At 39.5% G+C, this 22,534-nt stretch overlaps 1 protein-coding gene across 5 annotated transcripts in view; it reads right to left on the minus strand.

Moving 5' to 3' along the window:
- The window catches only part of srpk3.S (SRSF protein kinase 3 S homeolog), a 79,478-nt gene extending 66,027 nt beyond the window's left edge, over positions 1 to 13,451 (minus strand). For 2 of the 5 annotated variants that reach the window (XM_018254013.2, XM_018254014.2), the window contains exons 1-2: positions 13,239 to 13,446; positions 13,087 to 13,147 (exon numbers count right to left, since the gene is read on the minus strand). In XM_018254013.2, the coding sequence (XP_018109502.1) occupies positions 13,087 to 13,147; positions 13,239 to 13,296 (119 nt within the window). In that variant the 5' untranslated portion in view covers positions 13,297 to 13,446. Of the gene's footprint in view, positions 1 to 13,086; positions 13,148 to 13,238 lie in introns of all 5 variants that reach the window. The other 3 variants (XM_018254010.2, XM_018254008.2, XM_018254009.2) reach the window with 3 other exon arrangements.
- Between the last annotated feature and the right edge of the window lie 9,083 nt (positions 13,452 to 22,534).

The raw sequence follows: 22,534 nt of genomic DNA on the forward strand, positions 1-22,534 counted from the left end.
TCCTGCTGCGCAGCAACTCAGCAGACACGCTGCCAGGACTCCTCCAAAGAAGACAGCGATTCTCCTGCTCCAAAAACGGTAAGTGCACTTTTTTTTTACACACTTACCTGCACCTACACATACTTACACAGTACATTTATACATTTTAGTAAAGATTGGAATTTTTTTTTAATTTTTTTTTTTAATTTTAGCACACTTGGTCCCTTTTGTACAGTTATTTACACTTATTTACACTTATTTACACTTATTTACATGTATTTGCGCACTCAGATAACTTATTAGTGCACAAATATGTATACACAAACAGGTGTTTTTTGTTTTTTTTTACGAATTCATTATACTGTTATCTTTTGGTTTTTTTGCCTAAAAACGTGTTATTTTGGCAGCATGACTATTGGATAATCGATTTCGGCCACTAATTACGCTGTCAGAACAATTATTTTCATCAATTTTTCAATTCATTTTATCAATTTCATTGATTTATGCTATTTTTGTGGTTTTATTGCAATTTTATCCCTGCATTATTGTTCCTTATGTATCTTTAGTATAGTTTTGCTGTTTGGTGCTTTGGTATAGAAAGATAGATTTTACTTAGTTTGATCCGCCAAAATATGTGCTTTCCAAAAATATATGGGTTTCTGGGGGTCTTTTTACAGTTTGGGGGTCTTACGGCACATAACGTACAGTTAGGGTTCTCTTTTCTGCAGCTTAGCTGGCTAGCGTGAAAATTCATAGGCACGTTTTTCATTTGGGGTCCATACACAACACATACTTTGGTAAATCTATACATATTGGGCATCAAACTATTTATTAGACCTCTGACGTCCATATTTAGAGAGATTTTTCTTTGTACGTAAAACATTGTGTGTGATAAATGCGGCAAACTGCAACATTTTTAGGTGATTTTCAGAAATGTTGTAAAAACCTATATGTTTAGAAAAGCTTTGCAGTTTGGTAGTTTCGTGTAGAAAGACGTCGTTATCTTTGTTGGAATCGGCAGAATGTGTACTTTCCAAAAATATATGGTTTTGGGGGGTCATTGCTGTTAGGAGGGTCTTGAGGCACATAATATGAAGTCAAGGGTCTATGTTCACAGAAGGCGAATCGGCAGCGGAGAAAACTCATATTCACTATTTTTATTTGGGGTCCGCACATGCCAGCTGCCTTGGTATATCTATGCATATTGGGCATCAAACTGTTCAGTAGACCCTTGGCATCAATATTTATGGTGTTTTACAATTTTATGTAAGAAATTGGGTGAGATAAATGCGGCCAATTGCAATATTTTTAGGCGATTTTCAGAAATGTAAAAACAGTTGCTTTTATCGCCAAATTTAGGAAAGGCTTGCAGCTTGGTGCTTTGGAGTAGAAAGACATGCATACCCAATTTACGTTCGTGGGAATGTGTACTTTCCGAAAATATATGGTTTTCTGGGGTGAACCTACTTTTTTCTACCTTTCCCCCCCCCCCAAAACGATGTGAATGTGTTGATTATGCAGTACCTGAAATGACAGACCATATGGGGGGTGTCTTCCTTTTGGGGCCCCTATATGCCACGTGCTTGGGTACACCTATACATATTGGGCATCAAAATGTTCAGAGGACCCTAGGCTTTCATATTTGGGGTGATTTCTCTTGATAGCTAAAAGTATGTGGTAATACGATGCTGCAGGTTGGAAAATTTTAGGTGATTTTTGGAAATGTCACCAAAATTGCCAAATTTAGGAACGTTTTGCAGCTTGGTGCTTTGGAGTAGAAAGACATGCATACCCAATTTAGATTCGTGGGAATGTGTACTTTCCGAAAATATATGGTTTTCTGGGGTGAACGCACTTTTTTCTACCTTTGCCGTCCCCAAAACAATGTAAATGTGTTGATTTCGCAGCACCTGAAATGACAGACTATATGGGGTCTTCATTTTAGGGCCCCTATATGCCACGTGCTTAGGTATATCTATACATATTGGGCATCAAACTGTTCAGAGGACCCCAGGCTTTCATATTTAGGGTGATTTATCTTGATACTCAATAGTATGTGGGACATACGATGCGGCAGGGTGGACATTTTGAGGTGATTTTTGAAAATGTCCCTAAAATTGTCAAACTTAGGAAAGTTTTGCAGCTTGGTGCTTTGGAGCAGAAAGACATGCATACCCAATTTGGATTCGGGGGAATGTGTACTTTCCAAAAATATATGGTTTTCTGGGGTGAACTTACTGTTTTCTACCTTTACCCCCCCTAAAACGATGTAAATGTGTTGATTTTGCAGTACCTGAAATGACAGACCATATGGGGGTCTTCCTTTTGGGGCCCCTATATGCCACGTGCTTGGGTACACCTATACATATTGTGTATCAAACTGTTCACAGGACCCTAGGCTTTCATATTTGGGGTGATTTCTCTTGATACCTAAAAGTATGTGGGAAATACGATGCTGCAGGGTGGAAAATTTGAGGTGATTTTTGGAAATGTCATCAAAATTGCCAAATTTAGGAACGTTTAGCAGCTTGGTGCTTTGGAGTACAAAGACATGCATACCCAATTTGGATTCGGGGGAATGTGTACTTTCCGAAAATATATGGTTTTCTGGGGTGAACTTACTTTTTTCTACCTTTGCCCCCCCCAAAAACTATGTAAATGTGTTGATTTTGCAGTACCTCAAATGACAGACCATATGGGGGTCTTCCTTTTGGGGCCCCATATGCCACGTGCTTGGGTACACCTATACATATTGTGTATCAAACTGTTCACAGGACCCTAGGCTTTCATATTTGGGGTGATTTCTCTTGATACCTAAAAGTATGTGGGAAATACGATGCTGCAGGGTGGAAAATTTGAGGTGATTTTTGGAAATGTCATCAAAATTGCCAAATTTAGGAACGTTTTGCAGCTTGGTGCTTTGGAGTACAAAGACATGCATACCCAGTTTGGATTCGGGGGAATGTGTACTTTCCGAAAATATATGGTTTTCTGGGGTGAACTTACTTTTTTCTACCTTTGCCCCCCCAAAAACTATGTAAATGTGTTGATTTTGCAGTACCTCAAATGACAGACCATATGGGGGGGGTCTTCCTTTTGGGGCCCCTATATGCCTCATGCTTGGGTACACCTATACATATTGGGCATAAAACTGTTCACAGGACCCTAGGCTTTCATATTTGGGGTGATTTCTCTTGATACCTAAAAGTATGTGGGAAATACGATGCTGCAGGGTGGAAAGTTTGAGGTGATTTTTGGAAATGTCACCAAAATTGCCAAATTTAGGAATGTTTTGCAGCTTGGTGCTTTGGAGTACAAAGACATGCATACCCAATTTAGATTCATGGGAATGTGTACTTTCCGAAAACATATGGTTTTCTGGGGTGAACTTACTTTTTTCTACCTTTGCCCCCCCAAAAACGATGTAAATGTGTTGATTTTTCAGTATCTGAAATGACAGACCAAATGGGGGGGTCTTCATTTTGGGGCCCCTATAGGCCACGTGCTTGGGTACACCTATACATATTGGGCATCAAACTGTTCAGAGGACCCCAGGCTTTTATATTTGGGGTGATTTATTTTTATACTCAATAGTATGTGGGACATACGATGCTGCATGGTGGAAGTGTCCCTAAAATTGCCAAACTTAGGAAAGTTTTGCAGCTTGGTGCTTTGGAGTAGAAAGACATGCATACCCATATTGGATTCGGGGGAATGTGTACTTTCCGAAAATATATGGTTTTCTGGGGTGAACTTACTTTTTTCTACTTTTACCCTCCCCCAAAACGATGCGTTGATTTTGCAGTATCTGGAATTACAGAACTGATAGCTCAAATGGGGTGTCTACATTTTATGGCCCCTATATACCACATGTTTAGGTAAATTGATACATATTGGGCATCAAACTGTTCAGTGGACCAGGCTTTCATATTTGGGGTGTTTTACATTGATACCTAATGATGTGTGGGAGATATGATGCTGTAGAGCGGAAGCTTTGAGTTAATTTTTCAAAAAATTCACCAATTTCTATAAAACATTATAACTTTAGGAAACAATTGCAACTTGGCAGTTTGGAGTACAAAGATATATTTACCCATTTTTGATTCACCAGAATCTGTTCTTTCTTATAATGGGTAGTTTTCTTGGGTAAACCTACTGTTAGTGGAATGTTTGGCCTTGAAATCAGAAGTATGCTGTTTGGGGAGCGGTGCTTTAGAAATTTGGTACTGTACTGCTTAGAGATTTTGAGCTATACAAGTGAGAAATCTCCATAAAACGATATATATTTGGTATTGCCGCGTTCAGGAGACATAGACCTTTCCAAATCGGCTGTGTTCTCGTACATAAAATAAATGATGTTTCTGATATATGTGATTGTTCTTTGTGAAACATGATTTTTTTCATTTTATTAGACACTTAGAAGCCTATATTTTTTAGAGAAGTAGAATTACACCAAAATTCTTACATATTTTTAAAGTTCAGGTTGTCCTGAAAAAAACAATATATTGTTTTACTGGATAAACTAAAAGACCGCCCCAGGAAAGGCCCTTAAAGTGAAAGAGTACAAAATGTCTAAAAACTGCTTGGCAATAGATGTTCGCATCTAGGACAAAACGGCTGGCAGGGAAAGGGTTAATACCACCTTTGTCTACTAAGTGTTATTTCTCTCATTGAGTGTGCAACCCCTCTCCATTTCTAAATCCTGATTTCCCCCCAGGTTTGGCCATACACAGTTTTCCCACAGTGGTCCCAAAAAGGTTTCCTAACCATTCACAAATTACTTCTCCTCCATGGACTTAAATCTCCCCATCTATTGCAAGAAACTGAGCATATACCCTCCATAGAGGTATTTTTTCCATCCTCGAGCACTACAGCACGCGACTATAGAGGGTTTGCAATCTGAAAGAAGATGTCAGCAACCAATGTTTATGGGAGGTAATATATCAATACTATAAAAACAATCCCCACATGACCTACAACAGGACATGGACGACAAGTAATTTAAAATGGTCTCCCAATGTCAATATTAAAGAAGTGGCCTACAAAGTACTTTCCAGACGGTACTTCACTTTTCACAAGTAAATGCTAATTCCTAAGGCATCACCAATGTGCTTTTGTGGTTGTTAAATTCAATGTGACTACATACAGTTGTGTGTAGAATAATAGCAGTGTTTAAAAAAGTGAATAAAGCTCTGGAACCAAGATGCTACTCATTTATGAGTGTTTTTGGGGGTTGTTGTCTTATGAAACACCCATTTCAAGGGCATTTCCTCTTCGGTATAAGGCAACATGTATTTTTATGTATTGAAACTGATCCATGATCCCTGGTATGCGATAAATTGGCCCAACACCATAGTATGAGAAACATAAATAATGTACTGTGGCTTAAAGTCAGTTTTTGGGGGTCATCTGGTTAACTGTCTGTGGCCCCTAGACCCAAAAACACAGTTTTGCTTTCATTAGTCCACAAAATGTTGCACCATTTATCTTTAGGTCAGTCAATGTATTCTTTGGCAAATTGGAACCTCCTCAGCACGTCTTTTTTAACAATGGAACTTTGCGGGGGGCTTCTGTCTTCCAATTGTAACAGTACTCACATTTAACTTTAGACTTTCTTTGATCTTGCTGGAGCTGATCATTGGCTACGTCTATTTTGGCTATCCATTCGAATGATCGTTTTATATTTTCTTCCATGTCTTTCAGGTTTTGGTTGCCATTTAAGATCATATTAGCTGAGCAGCCTATAATTTTCTGCACTTCTTTATATGTTTTTCTCCAATCAGCTTTTTAATCAAAATACACTGTTCTTCTGAACAATATCTGAAACAACCCATTTTATTCAGAATTTCAGAAAGAAATGCACTATAACTAGCATGCACAACATTTGCTCTTCTTTAAATAAGGGTCGTAATTGACACCTGTTTTATCATATAATGAATGACCTCACTAATTGAACTCCACACTGCTATTATTTTGAAAAAGCTATTATTTTTGAACAAGTCTCAATGATTCAGTTACATGGAATCAGCAGCATGTGAGTAATGACTGTTGGTTTTCTATAACTTTACTAAACCTACTAGTAAATTATTTGCCATGTAGATTACAACCTTGGTTGCTAGCACCTAAGGTGCCTCGCCACAGAGTCTGGCAGACCCAAGGCATTTATTATACAGTTTCACTCCAACACAGACCAGGCGGCACTCCGATTTAAAAAGTTAATAATTTATTGCAACAGGCTGTAGGATAACTAAGCTTCCTTAAATAGGCAGCAAAATAGTGACCTCTATTGGACACTACATGAATAATATATCTTTACAGCATATAAAGTTGTTTACCAGCATAAAAAATACTTTATGATCACAAATTAAAATTAGATTGTATTGTTAAATGTTGGTGGGTTTCCTCAAATGAATCACTCTTTAGGTCTTTCCACAACATTTCAATTGGATTAAGGTCAGGACTTTGACTTGGCCATTCCAGAACATTCACTTTATTATTCTTTAACCATTTTTTGGTAGAATGACTTGTGTGTTTAGGATCATTGTCTTGCTGCGTGACCCACGGTTTCTTGAGATCCAGTTCATGGAGAGATGTCTTGACATTTTTCTTTACAATTCTCTGGTATAGTTCAGAATTCAATGTTACAGGCCCAGATGCAGCAAACATGTCCAAACCAGAACACTACCTCCACCATGTTTCACAGAGGGGATAATGTTCTTATGCTGGAATGCAGTATTTTTCTTTCTCCAAACCTAATGCTCCTCATTTAAGAGCAGTGGCTATCTCCTTAATACCTTGATATACACATCACTGCTGTTCAGCATTTTCCTGATGTTCATAAGCATTCACCAATGTGAGACAAGTCTTCGGTTGCTTAGAAGTTACAATGGGTTACTTTGAAACCTCTCAGACTATTAGACACCTTTCAGTTGGAGCTACCTTTGCTGGTCAATCACTGATGCACATCTGCTTTCTCTTCTTGGAACCTCGATGATAAGTAATAATAAATTGAACTGTGTAAAGAAAAGTGTCCACTGAGTTTGCAGAGAGTTCAGTCTGAAGAGCCTGGATGTATTCCAGATTTTTATGATCGGTATAGTTGGTGATGGGATGCAAGGTTCCTTCTATAAGATGTCGCCATTATTCTAAACCCAACTTGACAGCAAGTAACTCTTGGTTCCCAATGTTGTAATTCTGTTCAGAAAATGATAATTTCTTAGAGAATGCATGCTTCTGGGACAAAATAGCTCCTGCTTCAATACTGTAAGCAATACTCTTTCAAGGAGTTAAAAGTTTCCAAGGGTAGTGGGGGCCAAATTTTATGTTTCCCACCCTTGCGAATGAGAGCCAGGGTGGGAGAAATGTGAGAGGCAAAGCCCTTAAAGGAGAAGGAAAGAATTTAAATGAAGATCCATTTAATATAATTACCATTCTTCTGCCTCCCAAACCGCTATAGCAGTTATTCTGGATGAGCATTATTTATCCAGCTTGCTGTCTCGAAAGTGAGCCCTCTCTTGAGTAGATTGCAGTTGCCATTTTCAAGCTGCTGGCATCACTTCCACCCGAGTCTCCTACACTGTAAACTGCAGCTTTAGGGAGAGGTGCTGTGCAGGATTGTCTTGAAAAAATAGAGGAGATTTCCGATTGGACAATGGGCTTAAGTGGGCGGGGCTAATGAGGGCAAGACTTTCAGCACATACAGGCTGAATATGCTAATGCAAAAAGAAAAAATACGGCAGCAGCAGCACAGCAGTGAGGTGCGCATGTGTTTGCCTGGGGAAATCTCTGTTGGAGGAGAAAGGAAGCAGCTCTGGATTGAAACAGGTACTTAATAGCAGGACCTGACTTTGCCATTACAAAGGCAAACTAAGCAACAGGACATTGAGCTGGGGGGAATATGTTAGAGACTATATTAAGGCTGAGATTTTTAGGGAATGTTGTTTAGAGACTTTCCTTCTCCTTTAATAAACTGTCTGTAATAATTGGCAAAGCCAATTAATCTCTGTATGGCATTTGTGCAGCTAGGTAGGGGCCAATCTTGGATTGCACAGACTTTGGTAGCATCTATTTTGGACCTTTCCAGGGAGATAATATAACCAAGGAAGAAACTATTAGGAATGTCAATAATACACTTCTGCAGTTTAGTTTTTCACACTTGGGCTCTGTGGCTGATCATGTCCTTGGAAAAAACAAGAATATTTTCTAATTAGTGACAGTCAGAAGGTTTATTTAGATGTCACTGACTAATTCTTAGAAGTTGTATTACGGAGCCCAAAGTGCATAACCAGATACTCATAATGCCCAACTCTGGTGTTGCAAACTTCCATTGATTCCCCCCCCCCTTGTATCCAAATCATATTGAAGTGCCACAGAGGTCAAGTTTAGTGAATATACATGCTCCATTTAGCTGGTTAAAAAGTTCAGAAATGAGGGCTAAAAGATAAGGGTTCTTTAAAGTGATCTTGTTAAGACCCCTGTAATCTATGCAGGGGTTCTTCTTTTCCACAAAGAACAATCCTGCCCCAATAGGATGGCCGAATGAACCTAGGTTGAAGATTATCTTGGATGTACTCCTTAATGTCTTGGGTTTCAGAAGGAGATAGAAGATAAGTGCAGCAAGAGGAGGCATGGTTCCAGGAAGTACTGTCGATCAATTGGTAAATTGCATGGATGATGAGGAGGAAAAGTATCAGATTTCTTACAGAGTACATCAGAAAAGGGCGTAGGGATTGAAGATCAACTGAGGCAATAGGTAACTGATGAATAAAAGTAAAGAGCAAAAATTCTTGAATGTATACTGAAAGACAGAGAGAGCACAAGCTAATGGTGGGGTTAGGCAAGTGAAGCCATGGTAAGCCCAAGACCACTGGAGCTGAAGGGCAGTTTATGATGAATGAAGGATAATTTCTCTTTGTGTAGAGCTCCCACAGTCAGAGGTAATTCCCCCGTTGTTTCTGACATTATTTCCAATTTCAAAGGTCTATCATCAATTGCAAAAACCCTCAAGGGAAATACCAAGACGTTTGGTAAGCGTCCATGAAAATCCTAGTGGCTCCTTGAATCAAGAAAAGCTTGCAAGTTAATATTTTTAGAAGCCAGTTGAAACTGTAGTGGAAGCAGCGATCTACGAGGATAGGCTGGAATCTCGCCACACTCTTTAGCCGCTGGAATAAACCACTCCACCTTAAGGTGCGTGTATCAACCTTGATAATGAGTGCAATCACATCCTGCAGCTGCTCTGGAAGATCTCTGGAAACTAGTTAATTTTTTTAGCTTATCAGATCAGTTCTAAATTCTATGGCATACTAGTGAGCACTGCGGTTTCCTTGGCACATCTGCACAAGACAGGAATATGTGGCAGCTAAACTTCCTGGAGCATCAAAGACAGTCCAAAAGAGTTGAAGGAAGGCTTTGGCATCATTAATTAGGGCAGAATTATTTTCCCAGAAAGAGATTGCCCATTCCAGTGCCTTATCCTCCAGTATAGAGATGAAATATCACACTTTAGCCCTTTAAGGAGCACAGTGGGAGGGTTGTAGTTTGAATTACACGAGGCACTGGTTCACATAGCCCCAACAGGCCTGAGGATCCCCATGGCATCATGGAGGTGGCAGAATATGGGGCTCTTTGGTCGTTGAAGTTGCCGTGGACAGTGAAGAAGTGACAGGACTTCCAGACAGAGGCAGAGCAGTAGGCATTTGAGAGAGAAGTGCCTTCAAGACTATGCAAGTCTGCTGAGCTTCATAGGTCTCCTTTCGAATTGCCATGTTGCATAATGTTTTTCCATGCTCAGAAGCAGCTTCCTCATTATGGTCCATTGCCCAAAAATAATGTGAGCCCAGTGGCCTTCCCGAGGTGGAAATTAGAACCAAGGACGAAGCTGTAGCACAGGCAAGCAGAAATAGTCTAATACATGGTATCCAACGGTTTAAAGAAGCTCAAGGTCAAGGTCAAAAAGCAGGACAGGCATAATCACGTGGCAGGAGCCAGGAATCAAGTCAGAAAGGGCATTTTGGCTCACCCAAGGCTTTGGTGTCTATTTATTTTTAATGTTGACACCAAACGCAGTGTGATGATGTCACATGTCTACGCTATGACATCACAGTACTAGCACAGCATCCCATATGATGGCTATGGGCAACTCCAGCTTGGATGCAGTGCCGAACGAGAGATCACTCTTTAGAGCAGCATCCTATAGGCCCCAAAACTTGGAATTCCATTCTCTTTAAATAAATGATAGACTAAAAACTACGGATACTAATTCCTACAATATGAACTCTAAATTTTGATGACCAAAAAAATGTAACCTATGTATATTACCATTTCCACATTTAGGGTCAGAATTATCTGATTACAGATATATATATATATACCCCGATATATACTATTTTAAAAAACCCATTAGAATGAATAGAAAGCTGTTGATTCATTTTGGTGAGCTCTAATCTCACATTTTAATAAAATCTGCCCTTAGAATCCTATAAAAAAATATGAAAAACCAGAATGAGCAGGTCAATGTACTGATAAAAATGTAGGAATAAAATTAAGAAAAACAAAAGGTGAGGTGGAAAAAAAAAAAGAAACGTGTTGCTTAAAAATATCAAATATATTAAATATTTTAGGCCACTCCATGCTATTTAATCTTTAATCTGTTTTAATGAGAGAATGTATCATTCAGGGGGATATGGACTGGACCGCCCAGAACAGCTCCCTGCACGAATTCTCTTCCTGCTGCTGACCTTCCTTCCCTGGGATGGTTGTGTCAAAAAACAGTATGCTCATGTGCATGGGGGAGGGTTTGGGGAAAACGAGGGTCGCAGCAGGGGGCAGTAGACTGCAGCCCCATGTGGGCTCCTGGCCCCCCAGTCCGACCCTGCGTTCAAGAGAGTGTGCAGGTGTATTCTAGCTTTTAAATTTTAGTTTTTTTAGTTATAAGGTTTGGATTACATATTTACATGCAAACGTGTTACTTTTACTTCAGGAGACTTTTGCTGCCGAAGCAGGAGTCCCTCATGCAATGCAATTTTCTCAAGTCATGTATCAAGTGTCCCTATATATAGAGCAATAGTGATGGAAAAGTAGTACTACAAACAAGGGATAGCAGCTTGTAGTGTATTCAATCCCCCCAGGATCCTACAGCAGCCTCTGGTTTAATTAGGATACTTGTGATCACAGGGCAGGGCAGTGGTTTAAATTCTTGTTGTAAATGTATCGCTACACATATTCATGTATAAAAAAGGAACTTGTGGTTTGTTTGTTTTTTACAAAAGTCTCACAAGCTACATACTGTATACATATATGGGGAAGGAGGTAGACAGATATCTAGACTACAAATGCTATACTTGTGTCGGAAATTTCAAATGCCCAATTACATCTTGAACACAGTATTTTAAGCCCTTTAAAATGTTTTCACCTCTCTGGGTGCACTTTTAGGATGTTCTGAAATTACTGTGATAGGACAATAGAAATAAAAAATAACTCTCAGAAAGGGTGCACTTTTTTAGCTCCCTGTTAAAACAATATAATATACATCCCAACATTTGGGTGGTAAAATATTAGGGGCGGCATGCGGGCCAGACAGTTGCTTATGACCACTGGGGACGCGCAGCTCCCCAGTGCTCTGGTGCGTGCTCTCGTGAGGGATGTGTGCAGGCGTTAGGCCCCGGTCTGGCGCCTAGGAGTGCACACAGTCGAAATCCAGCCTGATTTTATACAGTAAATGTAATAATGTGCTTCCTATAGTAAAATATAGGGATAAATAGAGATATAAGGATATTATAGATGGATTTTTTTAACTTTATTATTTATTGTAATACACAAGTTTTAATGCGAGTCATGTGACAGAAATTACATCACTAAGCATTGATTATAATTGATGACGCCACTAAGCACAATAAGGACAATAAGGATATAATTTACAGAATAGTCATGGCTCTGTAAATTAGTCATATGCTGTAAATTATATAGTGAATAAAGTACCCCCTCTTGTAAAATATAAGGATATTATAAGTTACCGAGGAGTTTCATGACCATATAAAAACACGAGGCCGAAGGCCGAGTGTTTTTATACAGGTCATGAAACTCCTCGGTAACTTCTAATATCCTCATATTTTGCAACTGGGGGTACTTTATTTATTATAATACACAGGTTTCAGTGAGTCATGTGACAGAAATTACATCACAACTCACAACTAATGTGGTTAACCTTTTTTACATCTCTACATTTTTATACATTATCTTTCAACACTTGTTTGGATTTTTGGGCAATGAATATTGTATTTGACATGAACACTTTAATGTAGAACACCGTCATGAATATCTAATTAACACTGTTCACTGATTGGTTGATGCTTGTATTTATGGATCACAGGATGACTTCTGTGTACATCCTGACGACGGTTCAGAGAGAACCGAAACGCGTTGATGTGGGGTAGATTGTAATGCTCCAATAAAAGCTTTTTGTCACAATACCCGTGAGTGCTCTTAACTACTATATATATATATATATATATATATATATATATATATATATATATATATATATATATAAAAAGACCAGCAACACCAGGATTTACCTTTGCACCAGTGGTGCAGTTCAGTGGCGTAACTAGTTGTTACTGGGCCCCATAGCAAATTCAATTTAGGGCCCCAAAATATTTATAAGTTGGCATATTTTACCAAGATATATTAAAATTGCTAATTAATTAGGTTCTCACTGGGCCCCCTACACTCCTGGGCCCCCCTGCAACCGCAGGGTCTGCTTCCTCTATAGTTACGCCCCTGGTGCAGTTAATGACACAGAGTCAAAGAAGGTTGATGGGACACAACAAAAGAGTGATCCATTTTCTGTTTGGAGGCTAGGGTTGTTTGAAAGTTTCAATACATGGTAATAACGCTGTGACATAAATGCATACATTAAATGAGTGGTGTCTAAGAAAAACATTCTGAGATCCTTCTTTGAGCCAGACTTGGAGGAACTATTGTACAACGTGCAACATTTCAGCAGACAGAGGGGAAGTGTACTCTTTTAAAAACTGGAACGCCAAAGTATATCCCCTCACGGGTACGAATGTAAGATCACGTCTTTCTTCCCCAGAGAACACTTACTTTTTGCGAGTCTTTTCTTTTTTTCCTTTTGGTCTCCTTTTCCGGGCTTGAATGGCCAGCACTAGGGAAAAAAAGATACAGGACACAAGGACAATTCATTAATAAGACAGTCGATTTCAGCAATACACTTCTGTAATAGAAAACACTGTTACCTAGGACAGAACAGGTGCAGAAACATTCAAGCACTCCTTTGCTTACCCTTACCGGCATTCATCTCTAGCCTTGCCCCGGACGTTACAGCCGGTACTGTCCAGGACTCTGTTTACGCAGGCGCAGCACTCGGTATCCAGTGACTGACTGAGCTCGCGCCGCACAGCGCGCTGTTTCCCATTCACTGCGTCAGCGGCACTCCCCCGCCCTCGACGACTCTTCACCTAGGCAACAGCCAGCTGTGGAGAATAGAGCGAGCGAATACACGAGGAGACATTCTGGCCGTGACTTGTTGGTCAATTGGCCGTCAGGAGGCGTATGGTGACAAATCTGCCCACTTGTTTGGTCGTTAGATGCTAAGGTGCTCATCATCACATTTCTTGTTTTTCAGTTACAGGCATCTTGTTTAGATGGGTATTCTGTTGTTTTCTCCTGTTACACTATAGCAGGGATCCCCAACATTTTCATCCGTGAGCCACATTCAAATGTAGGAAGGGTTGTGGAGCAACACGAGCATGAAAATAGTTCCTGAGGATGCCAACCAAGTGCTGTGATTGGCTATTTGGGGGCCCCTATGTGAACTGGCAGCCTATACGAGACTATGTTTGGTAGTACAACTGGTTTTGATGCAACAAAACTTGCCTCCAAGCCTGGAATTCAAAAATAAGCACCTGCTTTGAGTAGGGTTGCCACCTTTTTTGGATAAAAATACCGGCCATCCTATATTATTGCCGTTTTTTACTATTAATAACATAGGCATCAAGCATCATTTTTACCTGCCAGGCCGATAACATACCGGCCAGGTGGCAACCCTAGCTTTGAGGCCACGGAGAGCAACATCCAAGGGGTTGGGGAGCAACATGTTACTCACTGCCAGTGATTGTTTCGCTAGCCTCCTTTTCTCCCCCATGTTTGCAGCCGTCCTTAGTACTGCAAGTTCCCCCCTTAGAGTTTGCAGTTCAGATTCCAAGATGAAAACCCACCTGTATCTTCCATACATAAATATTGCATGGAACTGCTTCCCCAACACCGCATAAACAGTCATATGAAAAAGTTTGGGAACCCCTCTCAGGTCGCATAATAATTGACTTCACTTTCAACAAAAAAGATAACAGTGGTATGTCTTTCATTTCCCAGGAACATCTGAGTACTGGGGTGTATTTAGTTGTATGAAATTAAATCAAATATGAAAAACTGTCTGTGTAAAACTTTGAGTACCCTTGTAATTTTGCTAATTTGAATGCATGTAACTGATCAATATGGATTACTGGCAACACCAAATTGGTTGGTTTAACTCGTTAAGCCTTGAACTTCATAGGCAGATGTGTCCACGGGAAAAGGTATTTAAGGTGGCCAATTGCAAGTTGTGCTTCTGTTTGACTCTCCTCTGAAGAGTGACAGCATGGGATCCTCAAAGCAACTCTCAAAAGATCTGAAAACAAAGATTGTTCAGTATCAGGGGGAGGCTACAAAAAGTTATTTCAGAGGTTTAAACTGTCAGTTTCAACTGTAAGGAATGGAATCATGAAATGTAAGGCCACAGGCACAGTTACTGTAAAACCCAGGTCTGGCAGGCCAAGAAAAATACAGGACTGGCATATACAGAGGATTGTGAGAATGGTTACAAAAAACCCATAGATCACCCCAAAGACCTGCAAGAACATCTTGCTGGAGTTGGTGTATCTGTACATCTTTCTACAATTCAGCACAATTTGCACAAAGAACATCTGTGTGGCAGGGTGATGAGAAAGAAGCCCTTTCTGTACTCATGCCACAAACAGAGTCGCTTGTTGTATGCAAAAGCTCATTTAGACAAGCCACAGTCATTTTGGAACAAAGTGTTTTGGACTGATGAGACAAAAATGTATTTATTTGGTCATAACAAAAAGCATTTTGCATGGCGGAAGAAGATTACTGCATTCCAAGAAAAACACCTGCTACCTACTGTTAAATTTGGTGGAGGTTCCATTATGGTGTGGGGCTGTGTGGCTAGTTCAGGGACTGGGGCCCTTGTTAAAGTCGAGGGTCGGATGAAATCAACAAATTCTTCAGGATAATGTTCAAGCTTCAATCACAAAGTTGAAGTTGTGCAGGGGTTGGATATTCCATCAAGACAATGACCCTAAACACACGTTGAAATCTACAAAAGCATTTATGCAGAAGGAGAAGTACAATATTCTGGAATGGCCGTCACAGTAGGAGAAGTACAATATTCTGGAATGGCCGTCACAGTCCCCCTACTTGAATATCATAGAAAATCTATGGGATGATTTGCAGGCTGTCCATGCTCGGCAGCCATCAAATTTAACTAAACTGGAGAGATTTTGTATGGACGAATGGTCAAAAATACCGCCATCCAGAATCCAGACACTCATGAAAGGCTATAGGAGGCGTCTAGAGGCTGTTACATTTGCAAAAAGAGGCTCAACTAAGTATTGATGTAATATCTCTGTTGGGGTGCCCAATGCACCTGTCTAATTTTGTTATGATGCATATTTTCTGTTAATCCAATAAACTTTAAGTCACTGCTGAAATACTACTGTTTCCATAAGGCATGTTATATATTAAAAGGAAGTTGCTACTTTGAAAGCTCAGCCGATGATTAACAAAACTCCAAAGAATTAAGAGGGGTTCCCAAAATTTTCATATGACTGTATATTATAGAAACCTATATTACTATCCATATGAGCTTGTTTTTTTATCTTTTTTCCAGAGAGATACCGAAATATGCCCACAGCTAAAATTTCTGGAGCTGCAAAAGGATTTAGTTGATGACTTCAGGATACGTTTAACCCAAGTGATGAAGGAAGAGAGCAGAGATCCGGGCTTCAGATATTGTGCAATACTTAATGCTCTCAACTACATTGCAACAGTGCTTGGAGATTGGGCTGACAATGTTGTAAGTAAAGGTGGCTATAGACACACGGATAATATTGTATGAAACAAATTTTCGTACGATATTCGATGTGTGTATGGTGGAAAAAGAGCCGACCGATATCGGCAGAAGACTTGGATATAGGTTGGCTCGTCAATTGGGCTGGATGGAAAATTTTGATGGGGTGCCTTTGAAAGCATCCAAACATCGGCCATTGTTAGTGTTGAATCATCAGTTACAGGTAGAATTCTATTGTTTCTACCTGACGATTCAGCTCTACATGTGTGTATTGAAAAGATCTTTTCCACGTCTATGGCCACCTTAAAACAAATATTAACAAGTGCCTGTACTGTGGCAGATTTAGGGCGTTATTTATCAAAATCCAAATTTATCTCACTATTTTTAGAAAATCACTCGGACCAAGTCCGCATGGTTTTTTTCCCCTATTTATCATGAAAGTTTCCTGAAAAATGATTGTGCAGAAAAAGGCTTGATAAGATTGTAAAAAAAAAATCAGAATCCGCTACTTTTTTGGATTTGATGCTCAAATACCGCAACTTTTTACAAAACCCAGCACAAATCAGAATATCTTTGGGACATCTGACATTGACTTCTACATGAACTCGCCAGGTCAGAGTTGGAGTACTTTTTTTATTTGTACTTTTAAACCAACAGGGTTTAATAAATCAAAAAAATGTTGGTTTTACCCTTTAAAAGTCCAACCATAAAAAATCTGACTTTAATAAATTAGTCTTTCTTTTTCCACCCACATGCCTTTGAGAGATGGGTAACAATTTACCTGTGCACAGTTGCAAATTATTCAGTGAAAAAAGTGCTTGTTTGTTCTGATTTTTCTACTGATATAGTAGACTTACTTGCTTACTGGAGGTGCTCCCCGCAGGCCATGGCGCAAACCAAATGCCTTCTTGTACTCAAATTCAAATGAAACATAGGCACACTCCACTCAATGCTTCTGCAAAAATTGAAAAGTGCTTCTTTATTTTAGTGAGGTCCCAGCAAACATTTCGGAGGCATGTCCCTTCATCAAGTGCTACTGGGTTGAATTCAAATTTTTGAGTTTGGATTTTTGGTAAAAACTCATAATTTCAAGTTATAAATTCCCCCGCTCAAATTCAAACTCGAATTTGAATGTGAGATTTATTACAGTCAGACCCTTCAAGAATTCGACTATTCTCCACCTAAAACCTACCAATTTCAAGTAGAAGTCGATGGCAGAGGTCCATTGAAATATTTGAAGATGTTAATAGTAGTGATGAGCCAAATTTTTGGCAATTTTTGCTGAAAAATGACTCCCCATAGACTCCAATGGGAGAAAAAATTTGAAGCACGTCAAAAAACAAATTTGATGCGCAAAAGTCTAGGTTTTTTTTAAGAGGAAAACTCTATTCAAATTCGAATCAAGTTTTCGGGTCAGGACCATTTACTCAAATATTCATAAATAACATACCATTCGAATTGTGAATAAAGTCGAATTTATTAGAGTTTTAAAAAATTAACATTAGTCTAGAATGCGACATTTGATAAATAAACCCCGAGTGTGCTTTAGCCATAAAAGCACGAGACAATGAAGCTAGACTTGTGAGAAAATTACTTGCTTACAACTATGCTTCATTGTTTCTTTATGATGTATTCTCAGAATATGGTGCTTGAGAAGAGAAATATACTTAAACCTAATTTCAATAGCTCCATCATTGATTGTGGCCTTGCCCTGACTTTTCTTCTGTATTTGCAGTTTTTTTTACAGCTTCAACAGGTTGCTCTGGAGATTTGCACAGATCACAATGACAATAGTAAGCTGCAGCGTGGCCAGCTTGCTTCCATAAAGATTTCTGTGTTTGATCAGCCTTCTTGAGCGTCTAAAAACATGTTCTATCTGATGAGATAGCATATCAAGTTTGAAAAAACGAAACAGCTACATGCAGCAGTGGAGAGTGAAACAGCCACCCATCCTTCTACAATGTAGCAAGCCAACCAGTTCAGGCTACGGTAGTTACAATGTCATAAAACATAACTTTTAATTTAAATTATTAAAACACGCTTGACTGACAACACCAACAAATAAACTCGCAGCATATGAAACTCTACGCCGTGCGGGACCGTGTCCCTAAAAAACACAGAATTAAAAGCAATTGCGCAGGCTGAAAAGGTGGTGGATATGCTATCAGCTTAGTGACGGAGTTTAATATCTGTTTAATAACTGTTATTGCCAGCTCTATAAGGGATGCCAGGTTTCTTTCCCATCAGTGCCCACCCTTCCACTTTTCCCCCAGCACACCTCCTACCTAGCTACGTTGGGAAGAGTGGGAGCTGTCCACACCACCTTCCACCTACGCCGCCCTACGCGTTTCGCTGCCAAGCAGCTTCGTCAGGGGCATAAATGCTGGTCACGCTCCTTTTCGCCGTTTAAATAGGCATCATGGACTGTGTCCATGCTTCGCCATTACGTCTGGCGGCGTGACGTCACTTCCGGTTTCTTGCAAGCGTTCTGCATTGCGTCCAGCATGACGACGTCACTTCCGGTTTTCTGCAGACGTACCTGCCTTGTGTTGGCAGAAACGCGCATCTTCTGCTTCACCCTCAGAGACATTACTGCCGATTGCTAGTACTGCGCCCCTACATTAAGACCACTCATTTCGCACTTTTTAGATGCAAGAAAGTACTGGGAAATGGCTTAATTATGTTAATAATCTAGGTTTAATTTATATCCAGTCATTGTTTCTAATCAAGAAACCCCTTAGTCTTTCTTTTTCCACCCACATGCCTTTGAGAGATGAAAGGGTAACAATTTACCTGTGCACAGTTGCAAATTATTCAGTGAAAAAAGTGCTTGTTTGTTCTGATTTTTCTACTGATATAGAAGACTTACTTGCTTACTGGAGGTGCTCCCCGCAGGCCATGGCGCAAACCAAATGCCTTCTTGTACTCAAATTCAAATGAAACATAGGCACACTCCACTCAATGCTTCTGCAAAAATTGAAAAGTGCTTCTTTATTTTAGTGAGATCCCAGCAAACATTTCGGAGGCATGTCCCTTCATCAAGTGCTACTGGGTTGAATTCAAATTTTTGAGTTTGGATTTTTGGTAAAAACTCATAATTTCAAGTTATAAATTCCCCCGCTCAAATTCAAACTCGAATTTGAATGTGAGATTTATTACAGTCAGACCCTTCAAGAATTCGAATTCGACTATTCTCCACCTAAAACCTACCAATTTCAAGTAGAAGTCGATGGCAGAGGTCCATTGAAATATTTGAAGATGTTAATAGTAGTGATGAGCCAAATTTTTGCTGAAAAATGACTCCCCATAGACTCCAATGGGAGAAAAAATTTGAAGCACGTCAAAAAACAAATTTGATGCGCAAAAGTCAAGGTTTTTTTCAGAGGAAAACTCTATTCAAATTCAAATCAAGTTTTCGGGTCAGGACCATTCTAAGTTTAATTTATATCCAGTCATTGTTTCTAATCAAGTGTACAGTAATACATATATGAAGCCTCGATGCCCACACTTATAAAACGGAGGAGCATATATGCCAGTCAGCAGAGAAATTTAATTTTATATATAATTGGTCAGAATGTGATTTTCCATAGTTAATCAGAATACTTGTTAGAAGAAAATATATGTTGATGCAAGTAACAGTTAATTGATTAAATCCCCGAATATTGTGATCCTTCAAGATATTTTAAAGAAAAGTAGCAAAAGTAAATCCTTCATTTAGACCATTTGGCGATTTACTTTGACACCAGTATATCCATTGTGCCTCACATTGTAACAGTTTTCTATCAATATCCCCTATTCTCGTGGTGGATTGAATGTGTTCGACTCCAGGGAACTTCATAACTGAAGTATCTCCTTCATGGGACTCATTTATGTGATTGGCGACTGATGTGTTCCTTTTATGTTGCACATCACCTATGTGCTCAAGGACCCTCCGTCTAAATTCCCTTTTAGTTTTTCCTATATAGTTTTTGCCGCATATGCAACTCATGATGTAAATAACACCTCATGTTTTACAAATAATAAAATCTTTAATTTTATATTCTTTAATGTCTGATTTACATTCAACATGAGTTGTTTTATTTATCCATGGGCATGCTTTGCAGGTTCCACACTTATAGCAGCCCTTAGTCCTATTTGACAGCCAGGTAGGTATAGGTGCGTTATTGTAATGGCTCCGAATTAGTCTGTCTTTAAGGTTCTTGCTGCGTCTATACGTGATGGTAGGTTTGTCCCCTATTTTCTGTTTTACCTTGAATAGTTTTTTTTAGAGATTAATAGGGTATTTCTCTCCGCTTCTAATGCCCTTCTGTATGCTCTTTTCAGGGAATTGTGACTATACCCTCTTTGTTTGAATCTGGAATATAGCTTCCCTGCTTCAACCTTAAAATCCTCCACCGTGCTACAGAGTCTTCTTAGCCTTAGGTACTGACCTGTTGGAATACCTTTAATAGTATTTTGAGGATGTTGACTCTTGGCATGTAACAGACTATTGGTAGCCATCTGTTTTCTAAACAATGTTGTATGTATATTATTGTCAGCACCACGGAAAATACGGATCTAGAAAATGTATTTCATTTTTGTCAATGTCAGCTGTAACTTTGAGGTTAATATCATTAACATTAAGTTTATTAACGAAATCATAGAATTTATCCTTGTTACCGGACCATATCAGTATTATATCGTCTATGTAGCGTAACCACATAGGGATATATTGCGTGTATTCCATGAGTTCGTCCCCAAAAACCATGTTGTTCTCCCACCACCCCAAATAGATGTTTGCATAACTGGGGGCACATGTACTTCCCATTGCGGTCCCCCTAATTTGATGGTAGTAGTGTAGATTGAAGGTAAAGTAGTTGTGCCGCAAAATGAATTCCAGGAGTTCCACCACAAAGGTACTATGTTTTTCATATAATGGACCCCTCTGTCTGAGGGTATCTTTGACTGCCTTCAAGCCTACTTCATGGAGGATACTGGTATTCAGCGAAAATAATAATGAAAAGCCTTTGCATAGGTCCAATCTTTATCAACTGGGTAAAACTAATTAAAGAACCTACCACTAGGCTTAACATCAATGGCATGATACAGGGGTGTCTGTTATCACCCCTCTTCTTTGCCCTAAATATCAAACTAGTGGCAATACTCTAATCTAATGAAGTCTCTTGCTTCTGGTTCATTTCCCCTCAAACCTCCTGCTACAACATTGACCCCTTAATATGGCAGTTCAGAATAGTAACCAAGATTTGGAGTACCTTGCCCATAATGCTAGGTGGAAGAGTTAATGTGTATAAAATAATTTACCTCCACAATCTCCTTTACAGTTTACACAATTCCCCAATCTGGGCCCCCAAAAGTTCTCTCAAGTTACCGTTATACCCGCCTCCTTTTTGTGGGCTAATAAATCTCCCGTCTGTCCTGGAAAACCTGGACAGCCAAGGTGGACTTACAATTCCCTATTTATTTCTATACTTCACCTCAAAGATGAGTACCCTGTCCTAGTCCTCCTACCCCACCTTGCTGGCTCATGGGAGGCTCTTGCATATGCAGATGACTTCATGTTGTACCGTATATGTGTGCTTTGCAGACAAGATTATTGATGGACAGCTCTGTAGTTTTAAGTTTGAAACACATCAATAAAAACATGCAAATTAATAAATGCAATTTATATGAAAAGCCTGAAAAATGCTGCAAACTCCAGGTATGCATTTTTGGGGATGTAGATTTGGTCGTTCACAGTGCACAAGTGATGATACAATCTTTGGCATGCACAAAATGATGTGGTCCTGGTCATGCGCAGTGTTTGTGTACAATTAGGTTTAGTCATACAAGTTGAACAGGGCAAGTGGCTCATGTTTACATATCACATATCAAATAAGCTATGCAGAATACAACGGCTTTAGTTCTTACACAGGAGGAGAGATGGGCAAAATTACATGCAAGGCTCTCTATAGAACCATAAGAATGAGCAATAATGAATGTACCCCTAAGAAGGGTTATTGGGGATTTAGTGACTTGGGATCTACTTATTACTCCTCCCAACCTCTTATGTTGCATGGAAATTAGGGTTGCCACCTTTTTAGAATTATTTTACCAGCAGGGGCTAGGGGCGTCTCCACAAGGGGTGTGCCATGATGTCAGTGATGAGCTATGATGTCACGGGGCAGAGTTCTGTCGTGAAGGATGGATCAGCTGCACATTTGGTGACTATAGAAGTAAGTATATTGCTGGCAAACTTAATACCAGCCCCGGCCTTGGCTGGTATTTTACATGCTAGGATGGAGTGGTAACCCTACTGGAAACCAGAAGCTTTTCTTTTCCAACATCATGTGTATTTCTGCAAACCATTATCACGTGACTAAATGTATCATTTTGCTTTTAAGAATAAATACCAGAAGGTGATTTTTC

The sequence above is a fragment of the Xenopus laevis genome, chromosome 3S, assembly GCF_017654675.1.
Source record: "Xenopus laevis strain J_2021 chromosome 3S, Xenopus_laevis_v10.1, whole genome shotgun sequence".
NCBI lineage: Eukaryota > Metazoa > Chordata > Amphibia > Anura > Pipidae > Xenopus > Xenopus laevis.